This window comes from Magallana gigas, chromosome 7, assembly GCF_963853765.1.
Source record: "Magallana gigas chromosome 7, xbMagGiga1.1, whole genome shotgun sequence".
Lineage (NCBI taxonomy): Eukaryota > Metazoa > Mollusca > Bivalvia > Ostreida > Ostreidae > Magallana > Magallana gigas.
Window position 1 is genome coordinate 41,600,314 of NC_088859.1, and position 21,775 is coordinate 41,622,088.

At 33.4% G+C, this 21,775-nt stretch overlaps 1 protein-coding gene and 1 long non-coding RNA gene across 4 annotated transcripts in view; one reads left to right on the forward strand and one right to left on the reverse strand.

Annotated features, from left to right (window-relative positions):
* LOC136270275 (3'-5' exoribonuclease HELZ2-like) overlaps window positions 1-21,775 on the forward strand; it is a 58,579-nt gene that overhangs the window by 22,983 nt on the left and 13,821 nt on the right. For all 3 annotated transcript variants that reach the window (XM_066067463.1, XM_066067462.1, XM_066067464.1), the window contains exons 8-12: window positions 3,300-3,512; window positions 3,864-4,157; window positions 6,046-6,165; window positions 9,958-10,161; window positions 20,811-21,022. In XM_066067463.1, the coding sequence (XP_065923535.1) occupies window positions 3,300-3,512; window positions 3,864-4,157; window positions 6,046-6,165; window positions 9,958-10,161; window positions 20,811-21,022 (1,043 nt within the window). The remainder of the gene's footprint in view (window positions 1-3,299; window positions 3,513-3,863; window positions 4,158-6,045; window positions 6,166-9,957; window positions 10,162-20,810; window positions 21,023-21,775) is intronic.
* On the reverse strand, window positions 6,516-7,865 carry LOC136270338 (uncharacterized). The gene is made up of 2 exons (XR_010708092.1): window positions 7,637-7,865; window positions 6,516-7,137 (listed from the first exon to the last, which is right to left on the reverse strand). It is a non-coding gene; the product is annotated as an uncharacterized lncRNA (long non-coding RNA).

Genomic DNA, 21,775 nt, shown 5'->3' on the forward strand with positions numbered 1-21,775 from the left:
GTTTGCCGTATAATTCACTTTATTTCTATATAAAAGCAGTAAAATTTTCTTTAAAAATAAGACATTCAGTATAATAAAATAAATAGTGCCTGTTTGGGAGGGTAAGTGTTGAAATTGACACCCCTCGAGATATGATTGTAATAATATCTATTTGGAAAACTTATTGCCACACTCATTTATGACGTAATTTGAGATATTTATAGGGGCCAGAATTCTCAAACTTTGACTCAATATATCTAGAGAAGGAGACATATTTTGTTAAGCAATGTAGAAGAAAAAATGCTTGTAAAATTAATTTAAATTTATTGCATGAATCAAAACACCTAAGTCTGTCCCCATTAGGGATCTACAGGGCTGGCCCTAAAATATTACATCATTTGTATCTCAAAAATGAACAACAGTTTTAGATGGGTGTAAGAACAAGAAATGTTGGTATTTGTGAGACCTTTTGTGTGAAATCAAGAAAAAGGGACTGGTCCCTTTATTTGGGGCCAAGAGACTTGTAAAGTCTATCATAAATAACTTTAAAACGATCAAGATTTAGTGTTACATTATAGAACAAAGTACAAAGAACAAAGAACAAAAGTAATGACATCTTTTTGGAAAACTCATTGCTTTACCCATTTATTGCGTAATAAAGGATTTTTTTTTACATTTTCTGAAAGTGGGGTGGGGGGTTAATTATGAAATTGTATCGATTATTCATGGTATCATTTAAAACAGAAATCGACCGGAAGACCTACTGTTACTCTTAACGAGATCGTATCTATTATTTTTTTTTCTTACCGATTTTGTGCACGCGATTTGTCAGAAACGGCTCAACCGATTTGCGCCAAATTTTCTGGTCTGATAGGTATTGATCTAAACCTTGTTGGAATGTTTTTGATGATGATGTAATTTCCTAGCTTGAGATATCCTTGATTTATCGTTTGTATAGAGGTATTTTGTCGGGAAAACTCGTATACCATTATAAGATATGATGTTGAAATTTTCAGGGCTGGTAGACCAAAGACTGAAATAGCTCGCCTGAGATTAAAAATGCGTCGTGTTTTTTTGTTTAGTTTTTTTTTCGTGTTTTTTTATATCTCTTCCCGAAAGTATTTTGTTAAAACACATAGAACAAGAAAAACTTTATGAAATCAAGAGCTTACATTTGACATCAAGAAAAAGCAGCTTGTCCTGCAAATGGGGGTCTGAGAGGGCTAATGAAGTCTTTTAGTAATAACTTTTAACTGTGAAACATTTTGTGATACGGTGTAGAAGCAATTATGTTTATCATAACGTTATTTATATAAACATGATAATTGTGTGCCCCTCTGTTACGTAATTAGGAATTTTAAGTGGACAGAAGTCCAAAATCTTGATCATCAATATCTCAAAATGAAGAGAAAGTTTGTGAGGCAATATTGAACAAAACATGCTGTAAATAATGTGTTAAACAATATGCAGTCATAACAGCCAGTCTTAAAAGGAGTAATAGTGTCGGCCCTAAAGGTGATCTTTTCTAGATATCTTGAGAACGGTGTTTGAAATGGCAAGAGCTTTCTTTTGACATCCAGAAAAAGGGGATGGTCCTTTAAATTAGGGACCGAGAGGGATCTGAAGTCTTTAAAGTATTAAATATTAAATTGTGAAATAAATTGTAATACGTTATTGAAACAATTATGTTCATCGTATATGTGCATAATCTTAAAGCGGAGTTTTGGGAGTAGTCAATAGATGTCAAACATCATAAAAACTTTCTGCTAGTGTATTTCATACATCCCGATTATACTTAATTTCTATAGTTGTAGCGAAGAATTTTGACTTTGGTCGACAATTTACTGGCTGAACCAAATGCTTTGAACTAAGATACTTAACATTGTTTTTGTAAGATTTAAGCATCCATGAATTGTTTTTATTAAACAGATTCTAAATGAATAACATTGCTAAAAAGATTGTTTCCACATAATTTAGGCATTTTGGGTGCCTTTGTATCATGTATGGAACTGAAGCTCCGGGTCGTTCATCCGGAATCTAAAACCTGTATTTAGTTCAAAGAATTGTGTACATTGTATATGTAAACCAGAATAGATGGTCTGACATCCCAAATATTGAATTTGTTTTTATTTTTAACACAAAATAGTTTAACTTTATGTACGCCTGCAGTAAATGGCGGAGAATTCGATTTTTCAAACTTCAAACGTGCTTTAAAACTCAAAGATGTTGTTTTTCGTCAACAAAGTATGACAAAATATAGTACAAAACACCCCTGAAATTATTCATTTGAAAAATACACAAAATAATGACTTAATATTATGTAAAAATTAATTTCAATCCATTATCTTGATAAAAAATATATAAATCATACCCATCAATTACTCAAGGCCGAACAAATTTGAGGTACAAAATATTTTGATAATTTTGAAGAAAAAAACATTTGGATGGTGTTCATATGATTTTTGTGCAATTTAGCCTAACATCATTTAAAAATGCGTAACTTGTGTTCTTTTCAAAGTAAAGACCTGAAATTTGGACACAACCACCACCAGGCTTTATGTCCAACAAATTTTAAGGTCAAATCAACAGGTCAAAGGTCGAATATGATGACATCATCTAGGATTTTTATCAATTTTTACCTACGTCAAATAAACTTAAACCTTAATTATTTTGAAACCAATGGTTAAATTTTCTTTATTTTGATATATTTTAATTATAGGGTAATGACAATCATACTGTTAAATTTTATCTAAATTTGAATAATACATTTTCTTATTAGATACCGTTAAGTGCCTCCAATTTTCGTCTTAAAAGAGAATTCACAAGCAATAGTTTTACATTATATCGCATCAGAAATTATCTGAAGTTACCAGGTAAAATTTATTTCAGTATCTATTAGTAACAAAAAGATCTCCTGTAAATATTGTAATATTTTGAAAAAAACCCTAATTGCATAAGAAATTACAACAATGAGTATTTCATTTTACACTTCACTGAAAGGACATTCAATTGGTATGTTTGGGGTGATGTGGGCAAAAATTGTGAGGTCTGAATTTTTTCAAATTTTACGCATTTAAAGAATTGATTTCAAAGAAAAAAAAGTAGAAAAATTCAATGATAGGAAACATTTAGCTTATCTGTTTTGTACTACCTTAAACCATTTAATAAGCTCAAATAAAAAAAGACTTTTCTCCCTCTTTCATCAAATGCTGAATAAATAGTCAAGAAATACTGCGAGGAATCTACGCGTATAAGTATTTAAAATGATTTGATTTATTTTTTGCAAAATACGCACGTTAATATGTTTATGTCGATTGCAGCTTCTGGTAAAGTTGCGGACGTGCCTTCCTTAAAATCAGCTGATTCTGCAATGGAATGTTTTACCATTCTTCAAGATGAAAACATATTTTCTAAAAGGGATGTTATCTTTATACAATTTCTTTGCAAAGTGACCGAATGTAAAGAATTGTATGAAAAATGTGAAGATTATGCGTTATCGCAAAATGCATTATGTTATTTCGAAAGGCAAATAGGTAGGCTTCCTTTCTTCAATATTTCAAAGGTTATGGCTACTTGTATTTTGTTATTTATATTGTCTTATAAATGTCTACATAACAAGTACCATTGATGAATAGATTACTTAGTTTGTAATTACAAGGATAATTGTTCTGAAAAACAATCGCCGAATTAATTACATAATACAAAGATTACACTTTACAATAAACACGTATAATGATTGGTGAAACATAAACAAGTTTTCTTTTAAATTATCATTATATATAGTTGTGTTGTTATTGTTCATGTAATTGCATTTCCTTAAATTTTTCGTGTTGCCGTTTTATACAACTTTTTTTTTAAACCGACCATTCCTCTTCTTAATTCAGAAAATGGGTATACAAAAGTGCAGTTCCATGTTCAAGGAGACCTCAATAACTACACTAAAGAAAATATTCTAAATATCGTTCAGACAGTTGCTGGTATCGTGAATTGTAGGACAGACGAAATTCTAGTAAATGGAGTTCATCATTCAAGAAGTTTTATGCTAGTACTCTCATTGAAGGATAATTACACTAGTATATTGTTGACGTTGAGTGAACAAGACTGTCACCATCTTACAAGACTACACATCGACTATTTCATTCTTAACCAAAAGATCTTTCAACTTGCATCTTCAAAAGGTAAATATAGATTGAGTGGCATTTTGCTATACAAAGGAATATGCAGATTTCTTAATTTCATCAAACACTTGAAGATTTAGATGAACTTTTTGATCACTAATCGTCCATCTTACTGTAAACTCTTCACACTTCTGATAATTAATGAAAGAAACAAGCTGTTGAACTTAGTCATTTTTTGGACAAAATATCGCATATAGGGTACCCCTATTGTACGGATAATTACTCCTACAGTTTTCAAGATTGAAAGTTGTTCTTTTGCAGATCAATTTAACATACACTGTATATCAGAAGTGTGCATATTGCTTGCAATTTGATTTTTAGTAATTTATGAAAAAATACCAGCTGTTGAACTCTATTATTTTGTTATTTTTTGACAAAAATATTGCATATTAAGTACCCCATTTTTCTGAATAGCTACGTTCATCAATTCAGGGTTGACAAATAGATTATGGATTATGGATACTGTTCACACCAAAGAAAACCCGGTTTGCTGTCACATTGACAGCTTGTTGTTTATAATAATTTCTTTGACATTTGGTCAAAAGCAAAATAATTTCTTTTACAGGGAAAGACTCCTCCCGGGTGTCGACCTTTAACATATTTTATATACACGTGTATATGTCATCTTTGTTTTCCCTTGGACTGAAATGTCACATTTTCATTGGTTTAAACATAGCACGTGATTGCCTCATATATCTCTATATTTGTTCTGTGAGAAATAATATTAGGCAATATGGCCGCCATTGGTCGACGCTTCGCTTACTCATTTCGACATTTCATAGTATTTTATACATAAACTGCATGCCATAAGTTCTTAAAGTATTTGGAGTAGTTGCCCTTTGAAATTCTTTAAAATTAGAGTAGTTGCCCTTAGAATACTGACGTCACATTGTTTTGTCTGGAGCAGAACAAAATGGCAGCGTCGAAATTTGCTCAAATCTCTGCAGAGGAAAAGGAAAAAACATTTAAAATTGAATAGCAACAAAACATTGTAAGTAAACATGGGTGAAGCAAAGATTTTGAAAGAGTATTTGTAAGGTGAGATTGAAAATTTTGAAGAGTTTAAATGAGTTAAATTGGACGAGATGAAAGGCATCTTGTACATGGCTTTGCGTAGATCATCGCTATTTGTGAATAAATATGTCGCTTGAAAGTCCTCGAGAAAACAAAACACTTATTAGGTTAGTTACTGACTCACTACGGAAATATATTGGGTTGCCTTCGCCTCGCCATCTATGAGATTGATCAACCCAATATATTTCCGTAGTGAGTCAGTAACTAACCTAATAAGTAATATTACATATACGTGTATATTTACATTCTCCAGTGTCTTTGCCTGTGATAACACTACGTATCGATTTTGTACTATATAACCCAATAATACAAATGACGCAAAATTGCTTATCTATATTTTAAATATTTAATCGTACGATGGCTTAAAATTATATAAATATAAGTAATAAGGAATCATTCTTTGAATATTAAGAGGTGATAATTTTGGTCGGGGCGTGATCAAATCTATCATAAAGCCCTTCGGGCTTTATTGGATTTGATCACGCCCCGAACAAAATTATCACGTCATAATACTCAAAGAATGATTCCTTATTCCTTATATAAAATATCATACAAATGAATACTGATCGTAATACATGTAGCTACAAAGAATGACACAGTTACGTAATTTTATAAGATAGAGCCACCTACATTCCGGCAGCTGATAAATCTAAATGAAATGCAGGATAACTGAAACAGCTAACAAATTTGCAAATCTTTTATCCAAAAACAGTGTTTCGGCCATTTTTTTTTCGTTTTCTTAATAAAAAAATATTCTAAATGTTTAAAAACAAAACCGCTTATTTTTATTTTTGTATATAATAATTTCTTTTAGATTTGGTCCAAAGCAAAATAGCAATCTTAGACGAAGATCTACAGTTTGCAAAACTCTGTGGTGATTTAGCAAATGATTTTCCACGGCAGAAATTTCAACAGCTACAGAGTATATTAAGCGGTTAGTAATGAAGATAATTTATAATTTTGCTAAAGAATCATATGTTGGTAGCAAAAGAGGTATCGCGGCTTTTCCTATTATTTTGCCTACACCTGTGTTTGGACGGAAAGTATCTGTTACTAAATATAGTTTCAGATACTTAGCTGTCGCAATATGATTTTCGAAACCCGGATACACTGTACTGATTTTATAATGATGTCTGTAACAACTGATTTGTCATAAATTCTAGAAACTCTATGTATAACAGAAGTTGATATTCTGAACCCTGATATGGTAAAGCAAAGTGCAATGGATAGAGTACATGTTGTAACGGGATGAGCGGAGGCTACTCCAAACAACAACAAGACATCTTAAATTTAACAAAATTTAATAACAAAAAAAATAAGAGAAAGAAAGAAAAGATAGAAATATAAACACTAAACCACACAAACACTCACACACCTTTCACTCAACAAGAAAAAATATGATGTTTATACAAATGACAAAAAATAAATTACAAGAGTGTCTGAATCTCCGGGGCTGTAGTCCTGGACCAACTACGGACAACCACAACTAGAGTAGTTTCGTCACCACAATCATCATCATCACCATCGCCATCATAATCATCGACACTATAATCATAATAGACATCATCGTCATCACCATAATCATCTACTTCATCATCATCACCGACGTCACCATGAACGACATCATCTACATCATCTTCATCGACATGACCATCATCATCGTCGTCGTCATCATCACCATAACATCATCGTCGTCATCAACATGAACATCGCATCGTCATCGACTTCACCATGAACGACATCATCTACACCATCTTCATCGACATGACCATCATCATCATCGTAGTCATCGACATCATAACATCATCGTCGTCATCAACATGAACATCGCATCGTCATCGACTTCACCATGAACGACATCATCTACACCATCATCATCGACATGACCATCATCAACAATATGACACTACAATAAGTGTACAAGTGACACCATAACACCATAATAAAAACAATATTGTATAATACATCATATAAGTATCTCACTGATAGTATCAAACTATGATAATGTATAAATAGTATTATATTAAAGGCAACATCTCAAAATATTGTAAGTATATGGTAACTAAGTTATTTGTTTACAGTAAACAATATGGCGTCTGAGACTTCCGGTGACGCACTTCCGCCCAAGTAGTTAAGTGGAAAAAGTGACAATAAATTGTTGAAATAAGATAACGCATAGAAAATAGCCCTTTAAATCACCGTTTCTTTATACAGCAATAGCAAAAACTGTACTATAGAAAAAGACGAATTCCATTTAAACACTCTCGCTAAAGTCACACATCAGTGAACACACAGGTAACTCTACAGTGAACAATGGTCAAGGTGACTTTATAGGACGACTGCGTAATACTAATAAAAAGGCAAAAATTTACAAATAAACTACACCAAACTAAATAAATACTTACCACGGTCAGCTATCCGTGTCCGCGTCAAATGCTGAACTTGTGAAACTAAAACATGCCACACAGGCTTCTACCACGATACCCCCTTCACACACTAAGCACGTCTTTATTGCTGGACAGCTCGGCCGGGTATAACTTAGCGCCTATTGTTAGCGTCGGCCAAGCACGTTGCAAAGAATTATGGGAAAAATAAAATCGGGTGTGTTCGATATGAACAGTGATTGTCACACATGTACAGTGATAATGAAAAGAACTGTTTATATTGGGCGTACTCATACTCAGACTGAATTAAACAATTTAAGATAATATAAAAAAAAACCCAGATACGTGTAACTTAATCTCTCTATTCTGTTCATGTTCAAGCAAAATGCAATGGATTAAAGTGTAAATAGAGTACATGTATAGTGGTAATGAATATATATATATATATATATATATATATATATATATATATATATATATATATATATATATATATATATATATATATATATTTTGGGTGTACTCATACTCAGACTGATTTAATCAAGATAATTTAAAAAAAAAAAAAAAACCAGAAGAATAGATTCATGTAACTTAACCTATCTACTCTGTTCATGTTTCAATTTAAGTGAAAAAAAAATTACTACTTTGCGGATTCGAACCAGCGACCACAAAATCAACAGACCACTGCGTTACCACTAGGCCACGCATCTAACATTTTCTGAAGATGCATTTTTAATATGGCTATATACATGATTGTATTAGAAAAGACACTAATTGAAATATTTGTCTAATTTTCAGTACGAAGACCACGTTAAACCAAAACTAATTCAATGTAAACGTGTACTACAATGCCTGTAGAACATAATTTTAATCGGATGTCTTTGATTTAGAGTGGTTTAAATAGTCAAATATCCAATTTTCATCGTATACTAACTACTTTCCTATAATTATATCCCTAAAAAAGCCTGAATATTTTAAAGATGTCAAGTAAGATAACTAAGACTCTTAGAGCATGGTGATTATGTAATTTGCGTTTCTTTGAATATATTTAAACTAAATATTGTATAATATTGAAAATGTCTGATGTTTGAAAAAGGCTATATTTGAGGGCAAATCGTATATGAAGTGCGCTATACCTCTTTGAACACATCAGCATTTTTTTTTCAAATGATACTATATATGTCGTGTTCAATTATAAATGCTACCTTTTTAGAATAGCTTTTGATTAAACTTATCGAACAAAAATGTTTAAATAATGTATATAGAATAAAATTTTCTTTAAATAAATTTCAAGCATTTAGAAGTTTAAGTAACATTTACAGTCGGTTATTAAAAGACAACAAATTCAAAGAAAGTGTAACAGAAGACGTTCCTTTCACCAATGACAGCGTCAAGTCGACCATTAACATGTCATCACAAAAGCAACGCATGCTTTAGCTGAAAATTTAAGAATTTCTTTCCATATTTAGACTTTTAAGTTTTTCTACATAGTATGTTTGTAGTTTATATACCAGATCTTTAAGTTGTCACCATAAACGAAATCCATAGTTCAGGAAAACGAGGGGACCAACATTTGCGTTATGAATAGAGGTTCTGTTAAATGTTTGTCCAGCAACTTGCTAAAAGGATAGGCCGTGTCTAACATAACCCCATCCTCTTGGAGATGAATTTTCGAATGTAATAAATCTTATTTTCTTACATTTCAAAATTCGTTTCAATTTCTTGTCGATATTTGATTGTATAGCAATTGTTTAACATAAATGATAGTTGAATTGAGGAATTTTTTATTCACAGGTTTAAAATATCTACAATTCTTGATTTTAATTCTCATACATATATTTTGTTCAAAAATATTATTAAGAAGGACCAAAGAAAAATTATTTGTCTATGATTTCCTCCCTTTTTATACACATCTACATTAAGATGTCCTCTACAATATATGTTATTTTTGCAGTCACTTTTTGCCCTGCTAGAAAATTATTTTTGTATCTATCATACCCTTTTATGGCATTATGATTTTTATTGGAAAATTCAATTTTCTGAAGAAAAATTGAAATTTAATATCAAATTTTTATCCTATTATTTTAAGAAGAGTAATAAATTTATAAATTGATTTGAACATTGACATATCAATATCAAAATTCAATTATTTTAAGGAGATATTTGAATTTGAATGCATATATTTATTACAACATTGCCTGTTTTGCATAGCAAAATCAAAATTTTAAGAAAAACTCGATAAATATAAACACTTCAATTTTTTAAAATTCATTTATATTGTATAACGCAATACGCCGCAATTACAAAACGTATTAATATAAATATTGTATGTTTTGTAGCTTCGAAAACAACAAGAAACATGAAATCCTTAATGGCGGTAAATTCAGTGTTGGACTGTTTTGCTATTCTTCTAGACGAAAATCTTTTCTCGAAAGCGGATGTTAGTTTCATACAATTTCTTTGTAAGGAAACGAACTGTGAAGAACTACATAACAAGTGTGCGGAATATTTACGAGGACATGAAGTACATTTCTTCAAAGAAGGTATATATGTTTTGATATTTTAATCCTCATTCTCATTTACAGTTTTCAATTGTACTGGCACGTTAAACAACCTAAGGCATTAGTACTAAAATGCACAATATGACAGGACACAAACTCGATATACGTACATCATAAAATGATTTGCGGATAAAAAAAAAAAAGATAAGTGCATGGACTGTCTTGGTATGGAATGCATGTAAGGTGTAGTAAATGACGTTGATTAAAGACAGCTAATATAATGTGACAAATTTTTGGAGATGTGGCCAGGGTATGCTTCTTTAGTACCATTACATAAACAGGCTATAGACTTATGTTCAAACCATGACAAGACACGACCAATGCCAGAGAAAATTAAAACCAATCATTAAAATAGATAAAACAAAATACTTTTTCAAGTTATTTTTGTGTTTTATATAGAAACTATAGTATACAATATTAGAAGTTTTAAACATCAATTATAAGATATCGGGTAAAACTAATTTTAACATAAACTTTGCTCATTTTATGAAGCAAATTTACCCTCTGTTTATTTATACATTTGTACTGTTTGAAAGTTTTACGTACGATTTCGTCAAGGTTAAATTTGGAAGAAGAATTGGTTGATTATTTTAAGAGTTATACATCATCTGCACATCAAAATCTTTGTGACACGTTACAGAATTCAGATTTTTATGATTTAAGAAATGAAGATAATAATTTTTCTATTTATCGATGTATCAAAGAAAAAATTGACCGGAAACATCATCAATGCGCGTAGCGACTTTTGTAACTAGATAGCCAGTGATGTACTTGAATAGTTTATATGCCGCTTGAAATGCGCTGAAGGAGTTGATGCATTACTCATAGCTTTGCTTTACGATGCCTATTCTGATGACCGATCATGTACGTGTGTTAATTCAAAAATCATCGTTAGCAAATTTGAACAGCGGTGTTACCAAAGCGCCAATACCTTATTAAACTAATAAATATGAAATGATACCAGTATCAAACTTTATTTAAGAAAACACTGAGTGACCTTAAAAAATGAAAGTCTTGAATAGGGGTGGTGATACATGTGTATATATATATATATATATATATATATATATATATATATATATATATATATATATATATACTTAAATAAATAAAACAGAATGCGACAGTCCAAATTAAATAAATTGTTTACTGTAAACAATTTATTTAATTTGGACTGTCGCATTCTGTTTTATTTATTTAAGTATTTTTTGCTGTACCAAGGCTTTATTTATCTACATATATATATATATATATATATATATATATATATATATATATATATATATATATATATATATATATAAAATAACACTAATCGCAAAACTTAAGCGCTTTCATTTCAGACGTTTTACAATATATATAATTCAAAGATAATATTTCTAGAATAAAATTCCCAATCGATAAGACTGCAAACGTTTTCGCCATTCCTGGTTCTTCTTCAGGCAGTTACGTACAACTGACTAATATGTTACGCAGTTACGTCAATAAGCAATAAGTCAATAAGCACAGTAACATAAAAGTAGCGGAAAGGTAAAGTCACAGAGCAAAAAGGCGCTAAAATAATAATATCAAAGTCCCTTTTCTTTGATATCAAATGGAAGCCCGAGTAAATTTAAAAAACGTTTGCATTACATGTTTTAACAAAATATCTTATACATGAAACGATAATACACAAAATTTGCGAAAATTTCGTTAAAAATGTGGTGTAAATTTTCGAGCTCGGGCGTGCATAAACGCTTTGCCAGCATTCTTCTTTAGTTTATATTTATGATTATTTATAGTCATTGATCTACAATGCATGAAAGCTTCGCTTTTCTATTAAGGTAAGTTTTGGAGGAGTTGCATGAACAAAATAAACAGTAAAAAAAATCACTTAATTATCAAAATCTCAAACCGGAAGTGACGTCATCAGCTCACAGTTTTTGAAACCTCCAGATATGACTATGACTAATCAGTCCTAAAATTTGGTGCAAATGGATCAACTAGTTTTTTTACAAAAACGCTCTAAAAATATCAGAAGAATCTTAAGAAAAACGATAGGGGCGTCCATTTCTAAAAGAAAAGAAAAAAAACATTACATTCACTGTAAGCGTTGGAAACAAAAAACCTTAACTAAACGCGAGCAACGAGCAATTCCACTGAACCCTTTGTAAAGATTTAAATAGACATACATCGAATTTTGATAAAATAAATTATAACGGAGACTTGACGCGAGCAACGAGAGGTTTTCCGTTTGAATACACCTTTTCATTCGCTATCAGGATACATGTTCTTTACTATCGTTTCTAAACACTTTTTCAAATTCCTTTCAACCCTCTTTAGGGATTACAATAGACATACATGTACATTTATACCAGAAAAAAGGAGCTATTATTGTGTTTTTTGATCAAATAAAAAACGTAAAAAGGTAAAATCCATTATATACAGAAAAAAAATCAGCACTCAAAGTTTGAACATGGGTCGCCTGGGGACAAGTTCACCACTCTAACAATTACGCAACGGGAACTCTCGCTCCAATACTTAATTTTGGCCCAAATCTCGAGAAAAAAGGAATAAACATATTATATACTCATTTAAACGTGTCTAACAAAAAAAAAACCCCAAATCTTTTTTTTTCTTTCCAGCGACAACTGGAAGTTACGGCGAACGTTAATATACGCAAAGGGCACTTGGCTATAGACCCTCTATATCGCTGACAATTTGAAAGTTCATTCTTTGATACCTTTGAAGAAAAACTGTTAACTGGTAAACACATGACATCTGATATGTCTCATGACCGGAAATGACCACCAAAACAAAGGATCTACAATTTTCCCGCAGAGAGAGAGAGAGAGAGAGAGAGAGAGAGAATCCACTGGTATTCCAAAATTCCGACACATAGCATCGTTTGTGAATGTTGGGGGGCGGCCTCATTTCAGTAATTATTGTCAAAAACCTACTTTCATTTTCGATAAAAATGCCCGAAATAGCAAAAATGAGAATAAGGTGGTGGACACGCTTTAGCGGATCCAAGTCAGAGGTAGTTTGCATTAAAATATTTACTTGCAATGAAATAAATGTTGAATAATTGCGTAAACAACGATTATATTTACTGGTAACTTATTTAGAGTAAACACAGAAGTTAAGATTTGACAAATGTTGAACAAATAAAATGAGCCAATCCGTTCCTTGAATGCGCGATACTAGTTTTGATGGATAGATCGCTTGCAAAGGACGACCTTAGAGGCGTGTTCAGCAAAGCGAGCGCTCGCGAACACTCTCCGAAATTTGTGTTGCAGGTACATGGAAATTTGTTGAACACACCTCTGGTGAGAGAATCGAATAGAACTTTCCAGACCCACGTAACAAAAAACGCGGCTTGACTTATGGCAAAAAGTGTAGGACGGGTTCATCATGCATCGCGGGCAGATACTTTGGATCAGACATCTCTGGTTAATAGAAAAGAGTTAATAAAATGGAAAGCGATTTTAGTCTTGATGGAAAAAAACCTTTTTTTTTCAAAACGGGGTGCCCCCAGGAAAGCGAATTGGCTAATTAACGTCATGGTGGAAAGTGTAAGGGTAGTTAACCATCGGGTAGATACGAAAGCCTAGAAGGCTCATTCGAGATTCAGATTACGAGATTCGAAATACGAGATTTAATATCTAAATTAATAAATTATGGATCGAAACCTGTATCCTAGCTGTATCAATATGTCAAAGAACCTCAAACATGTATGTAGGAGATCTACGATTTATTTAGAAGCATGAAGCACATGTGTGGTACATCGTCATGCGCACAATGATAACAACAGTCGCTTGTGTCCTTTACAAATATATCAGATCTTGTATCGGGCCGCTTAGGCACATTATCAATTGTACACTGTAGATAGTTAAGTTAATATTGTTACATCTCCCTTTTTTCAAACAATAAGGACAGAGTAAAAGATCTATAACTACTTGTAACTATTGACTATTGAACATAGTTCTCCAGATACTGGGGTGGTTTCACTACGCGGCCATAACGAGTGGTTAGAGCGGACTCTCGGTTGGTGGTTACTTCACTGCTCGGAATTACCATGGGTTGGTCATTTGCGTTTTGTTAAAGGTCAGCAGTTTCAGATATGGCTGTTTTTCGATCGTTCTCAGGAGGATCCTCAATAGACGGTGCTGTGTATTCCGGAAGTACCATAAAATCATTTCGTTCCTCACGCCTATCTTTTAGGTGAGATCGGTTTCTCCTGTACGTTCCGTCTTGAGTTTGCACGTTGTACGATCTTGATTCTTCTCTTCTGATGATTGTTCCTTTCTTCCACTCCTTGTCTTGTAGTTGTGTTGGCTTCATTCGCACTGTGTCTCCTGGTTGCAATTCACGTAGGTCTTTTGCTGTTCGGTTATAGTAGTGCACTTGTCTGTCCTTTTCCCTCCTCATCTTGATGTTAGCTCGATCACCAACATATGAGAGTAGTGATTCTTTTACAGGCATCAGCGTTTTGGTTCTACGGTTGATTATTCGCTGACACGGACTCTCTCCAATACCCTGGGATGGTGTGTTTCTGAATCCAGTTCAGCAAGCCATGGGTCTTGTCCACTGTGTTTAGCTTTATTCATCAGTTGCTTTGCTGATTTAACTGCATTTTCTGCTTTCCCGTTTGATTGAGGGTAGGCTGGACTCGATGTCTTATGGTCGAATTCCCACATATGCTTAAAGTTACTGAATTGTTGAGAGGAAAATTGGGATCCATTGTCACTGATGACTTTGTCTGGAATTCCATGCCTAACGAAGTGTTGTTTTAGCTTGTTGATCCCTGCTGCTGATGAATTGGTCTCCAATCTGTCTATTTTGAAGAAATTGCTGAAGTAGTCTACGGTGATGAGGTACTGGTCATTGCTGACTTGTGAATGGAAAAGGTCTACTCCTACTACAGACCACGGACGGTTAGGCGTCTCGTGCGAGATGAGAGTTTCTTTCTGTTGTGACGGTTCATAAGTTCTACAAATGTCACACTTAGAGACTAGATCCTTGATTTCTGAGTTCATGCCTGGCCAATACACACATTCTCTGGCTCTGCGAAGGCATCCTTCTGCTCCAATGTGTGACTGGTGAAGTTTCCTCATGACTTCTGCACGTAATCCCTTTGGTATGACACAGTGGGTTCCTCTGTATACGATACCATCTTGCACAGAAAGTTCACATGAAAGTAAGGGTGCACTTCCATGGGTGTACTTTCCTTAGTCCTCGGCCATCCTTGAAGGATAGTTTTCTTCAGCAACTCGTGTGTTACGTCACTGGTCTGTTTAATCTTCAACATCCTTGCTTGTGAGATTGGTAGGTATTCCACCATGTTGATATCTTCAAATGTTTTGAAGACTTCCTCTGTTCAAGCTTCTTTTGACAGTTTCTTTGGATGGGCTCTGGACAGAGCGTCTGCCACGTACATCTCCTTGCCTGGCTTGTACATGATCTCAATTTCATATTTCTGAAGTCTCAAAAACATGCGTTAAAGGCGTTTTGGAGCGGAGATAAGAGGTTTCTTGTGAATTATTTCTAAGGGTTTGTGGTCGCTTTCCAAAAGCACTTTTCTTCTATACGTGTACTGGTTGAATCTTTCCATTCCAAATACCACAGCCAATAACTGCTTTTCAATCTGTGCATACTGCTGTTCAGCTGGAGTCAAGGCTCTGCTCGCATAAGCGACAGGCTGTCCTTGCTGTAGAAGGGTTGCGCCAAGTCCAGTGCTTGATGCATCACACTGCGGGTTTTTTCCTACTTCGAGTCGAAGTATCTCAACACAGGTGCTTGCGATATTGCCTCTTTGATGTTGCTGAAGGCTTCTTCGTGCTCAGGTGTCCATCTCCAAACAACATTCCTGTGTATGAGGGAACGAATCGGATCACACATGACACTTAAGTTGTTCATAAACTTGACTAGATAGTTCACAAGGCCTAGGAATCTATGAACACCGGCTACATCCTTAGGACTTTCAGAATCAATGATAGCCTGTACTTTATGAGGGTCAGGCTTTAGTCCCTTTGCTGTCAGAACATGTCCAATGTAGGGCATTTCTTTTAGTTGCAACTTGAACTTGAACTTCACGGCAACGACATAAGAATCTGCTTAGCTTATGATCATGGTCACGTATGGCTTCCTCTTCACTTTCTCCTTCTCCGTAGATGAGGATGTCGTCTGCTACAGCTTTAACACCAGGTAAGTTTTGAATGGCTAGTTATAATCGATGCTGGAATATTTCCGGCGCTGGTGAGATCCCAAATGGTGGACGACGCCAGCGATAACGTCCATAAGGATTTTCGAAGGTTGAAAGATAGCTGGACGGCTCATCAAGCTCAACGTGCCAAAATGCATTCTTCACATCACAAACTGTGAAGATACGTGCTTTTGCTAAATCCGGTAATACATCTTCGATTATCAGAAGTGGGTAATGACTGCGCAGCAGGGCCTTGTTCAAAGGCTTTGGATCTATACAAATACGTAACTTGACATTAGATTTCTTGAATGCTAAGAGGCTCGAGACTCAGTCAGTTGGCTGGTTCAGTGCTTCAATGCATATGACTTGTAACCCATCCAGTATTTTAAGCTCTTGCTGTAGCAAGGGTTTGATTGCGACTGGGACTCGTCCCAACGTAAGTTTTACTTGGGGAACCGTATCATCTACTTCCAGATGTACTTGTTCAGTGAAAAGTCCATTTCCGGGAAGATGTCTTCTCAATTTCTTCCATAGAGAGATGCCGATCACTAGAGGAGTCCTCCATAGCCATGATGTTATCATGTTGTACAGCAATTAATTTCATACGTGTGCTTGAGCCCAGAATGGGGTATGAACCCCTACTGAAAACGACAAAGTTCTCATCATAACTTTCTCCAATCTTTGGATTGGTCAAGGTAATTTCGCAGGTACCAATGGTCTTCATCTCTTGACCATTATAGACTCTTAATGTGTGCTGTCCACTCTGGATCTTCACATTTCCGGGTATAATGTCCTTGCTTAACACATTAATATGGTTCAACATATTAAGATTGTATCATATTGATGTGTAGAGTGCTAATTTCTGCGCTTCCAGTATACTTTAAACAAGAGACCCATGGGAACTGAAAACCCTAACTAACCCAACCCCATTTTTTTCTTTTCTCTAAACCTTTCTCCTGCATTCCCGACATATAATGTCGCCAATGCACACGTTCTTTGGAAAGAATCACCATGGTACCATTTTATAGAGTTGATTTTGAATGGCAAACACAGCAGTTTTTGCTCGGCATTATTTTTCTACGTGGCACTTGTCTCGAGTAACACAGAGTGAATTCTTGTCCTCAAACAAAGCGTACTTAAACTAAGGTATAGTTCCGGTTGATTGCTTTTACATGTAGTTAACTATATATACTTTTTTCCATTGATATCTTTAATTCAAAGAGCAAATGTGAAATTAAGGTATCTCACTCCTCAATGTTCTTGTATCAAGAATTTCTTGAGAAGTATATCATTGAAATCTGTAGACAAAACACACTTTAAAAAATACCAAATATTTGGAGGTCAGTGTTAATCTCTCTGAGTTATGGCCAATTCAATTTAATTTGTCCTTTTTGCATCTAAAATGCGATTTAAGCCTGATTAGGATTTGCTGTCAGTATTTTTGATTAAGCAAACTTTTTTCTTGAAATATTGTTTTTAATTATGCACAATGGTCTCGCTGAATAGAGGGATTATGAAAAGAAATTGTACGAAGCTGCAAAATTTTTGCGTCACCTTTTTGCACTTAAAATAGACAATTTCTATAATAGTTACAATTTGATTTAAACTAAAAACATTTTGAATATCATGAATTTTATAAGATTAATCCAAATTTGCCAAGATTTGTATTCAGTATCATTTTGACATAATAAATCATGGGGTCTGTAACGTCAAATTTTAGATATATGGCTTCAAAGGTAATATTCTCGCAAAATTTGGCTTAAAAAATTGGACATTTTCTATATGTTTGCATGATTTTATGCTAAACATCTATCACCCTTTCAAAATTTAGTTTTGTACAAGTCATACAGGACCTATAGAACATGTCACATCCAAACTTATCAAATGTTAAAAATGTGAATATTGAATAAAGTATTATTGATAAAATGAAAAGTATATTGAAAATTCATAAATTTGCTTGTTTCTGTCATTTTTGACTAAAACACCCTCCGGACGAGAAAATAGTTCCTCCCAAAACTTGTTGCTTGTTTCTTGAATTCAAATGGATTTTCTTTATGAATGCTGTGAAATTATGAAATGATGATTTTTTTCTGTGAGGTTTAAATTAACAAAATCATATTCCATAAATATAATGAACATCTGCACAATGAAATCAAAACGTGGGGAGTGGGATACCTTAACGTAGAAGATCGAAGTTAGATATACAAATGTTTGTAAATGTCGTTTATTTTTTAAAAAGAAAATGTATGCCTACAGATGGAATCGAACCAGGGCACAAAAACATCATGTGTGACATAGCCAGCGTTTTAAACTACGGAGCTATCCAGAACTTAAACTTTTCTATGTAAACATAGATCACTTTGATAGAAATCAGTTTCCGAATTTTCTTTTTTTCTTGCAAAATTCGACCCCAGGGCTGGGGTGTCTCGAAAACAATTATATCTTTATTTATTCCTTTGAACAAATGAACAAAATATTCAAGATCTGTAATGGGGCAGGTCGTTCTGCAAAAACCATGCAGAAATGCACCATTTTACTAAGAAAATGCTGTTTCAGCCAAATTTAAAGATTCATAACAAAGTTGTAAGAGCAATATGATAGTTCAAAATGCAAATTCCCAAAAAAGATTAGAAAAATGTACGATGGAAAATAACAAAAATACTTTGATTTTCAAAAGTGATTTATTTACCCTATAGGTAAATTCTTTTGTTATTCGCAATAGACTCTTTATGTATCAACCTTTGATTTTTTTTGGTTGGGGCATTATCAGGCTCCGCCTATCATTAAGATAACCAAAAACAGTAAACATTTATACAAAACAAAGACGCTCCATCACAAAATTATTTTTTTTTTATCAAATACAAATATGTTAAATTGAATTGCTTAAATTAATATCTGAGTTTAGCGGATGGTTTTTTAATATTTGACAGCGGGTTAGTGTTGATTTTCTTGATATATGGATGCAATAATGTTTGAAATGTAGAAATAGTAGGTCTCTTACGAAAATTAAGGGAAACTGGAGTCGAAACATTGGTCGAAGCGTAAACCGTCTTTGGTTCCGACATTTACACGTTTTCCAGAATCAAACTATGAGGGTTTACGAAGAGAAGTGGATGTAGGCTATGCCTGTCCACTTCTCAAAAGAGAATACAAAGCTATGAGTAGTGCATCAACTCCACCGGCGTATTCCAAGCGGTAGATATATGGCTATCGTACAGATGTAGTTACAACAAAATATACAAAATTCGCGCATACAACTATTTTCGCCCACGATCGCGTCTCCTTGTATGGTTATGCACAGTTGCATACTGTAAGTCGTTTTAATTCCACGGTGTTAAAATTTCACGATTTCTAATAAAGTACCAATTGCGATGGTTTTAATCTCACCCTGCTTGAAAATCAATTAATCAGAATATAAGCATTGAAAAGTTTTTGAAAACTAATAATAGTATTCACGATGGGTTTAATTTCGCGGGAAAATATTAAATTGCGAACAAAGTGAAATTAAAACCATCGTGATTATTTGCCAATCTACAGTATTTCACATGCGCAGATCTAGAAAAGGGGGGGGGGGATCCTCGACTCCTACTCCCCGGAAAATGAAAATTTATTCAATGAACATAATAAATTTCTCCCAAATATGCCTCAGACCCCCCCCCCCCCGGGGCAAACACAATTATCCTTCGGACCCACCCCCCCCCCCCTTTGAAATAAATTCTGGATCCGCGCATGTTCCTGCGATTTAACTCACATTAAAACCAGTTTTTACGAATCTTGCTCCACAGTCAATTACATCACATGCCATTGCATATATTTCCCTTCCGTTTTCAAGTCAGCCGGTTTAGATTTCAACTCTCTATTTTTGTTAAATCCTTTAAATTCAGTAGCTCTGCTCATCTGAAGGCGCATCCTTTTTGAATATTGTTGCTGTTGTAGTTTTGTATTCATACGCGCCGCTTCATGTACATTATTTACATTTTTGATCAATGACACTTCACATTTTATGATTTGAAAATGTTTTGATAAATGATAAGAAATAAATTTAATGATTGTTCTGTTGGTCGTCGTATTGACGGGAAAACTTTTTTATCAATGTGTTACGCGCATTGATGAATTTTTCCGGTCAATTTTTCCTTTGATACGTCGATCAATATAAAAATTATTAAAAATTATTAAATTCATTTTAGAGAGCCACACAATTTTTCGCAGTTAGAAAACCGATCAGGATTTTAATGATTCAGTCAAAATGTTGAAATCATGAATGATATCATTTATGATTAATTGCCTTTTTATAAGACTTACCGTCCAAGATTTACAGTCATCTCAAATAATGAAAAAGGCAATATTCCACGATGTTGATATACAAGTCTGTGTGATATATGCAGATAATAGAGAATTTAAATTAATTAAAGTCTTTCAGAATTAATAAGTATATTTTACCTTTTAGATAAAATGCAACTTGATGAAAACTGGATGATTTTTTTCCAAGCTGGTCTTGTCCACATTCAGGAGAAAAATGACCCAGAGCAAGCTTTGGCATACGCGTGGCAGTTGTACAGCTCTGGTGAGAAATATTACAGTGAACTTGAGGAGGAAGATACTGCACTTAATATCTACAGACATTGTTCGATTTTGTTGAACCTGATAAATGACAAGGGGGTAAGTACACGTATGTTTATTTCTGAATAAAGATTTTTGAAAATAGGTTTCCCCGGTGAATATTTTGGGTTCGAGATGACGCATTTAGCTAGATTGTTTTTTTTAGTTTGCCACTATACAAAAATGGCAGCACTTTGATGGCAGAAGATAAGTGTTGATCAGTTCGTCATTTTATCAGTTAATCTCAATAAAAATGCAGATTTTCTGTTGATTTATCTCACTTATTCCTTCAAATACTTGATTGAAAGTCCCAAAACAATGCTCAAAAGAACATATATCTAAAAATGTTGATTGTTGACCTCATATAATCTAATTGACAGCAAATTACCGTTCGTCTACTACTTTTACTATAAATCAGTCACTGTTATCAGGTTTTTTTTTCAATAATAAAATATCAATAACTTTCTTTGTAACTTTGAATAAAAAAAGGTTGTTTTTATAAATTAGATAGAGGAAATCACTGCATATTTTTGGATTGTTGCTTAGAAAGAAAAGTTTTTTTTTATTTTCAAAAAGTTTATTAGAAATATTTTTACAATTAAGAAAGTTGTATTTATTATATTTTAGTTTTTGAAGAATATCTTCAAAATTCATCAAAAAATATTACATGACCACTAACTCATAAAGTAGATCATTGACCTATATTTTTGAAAGTGCAAAATGAAACTTTAAGGTATTATATGTTTTACGTTAACATCAGTGGGATAATTAAGCATTCTGAATAAAAATGCATCCTAAAACATGATCATTGTT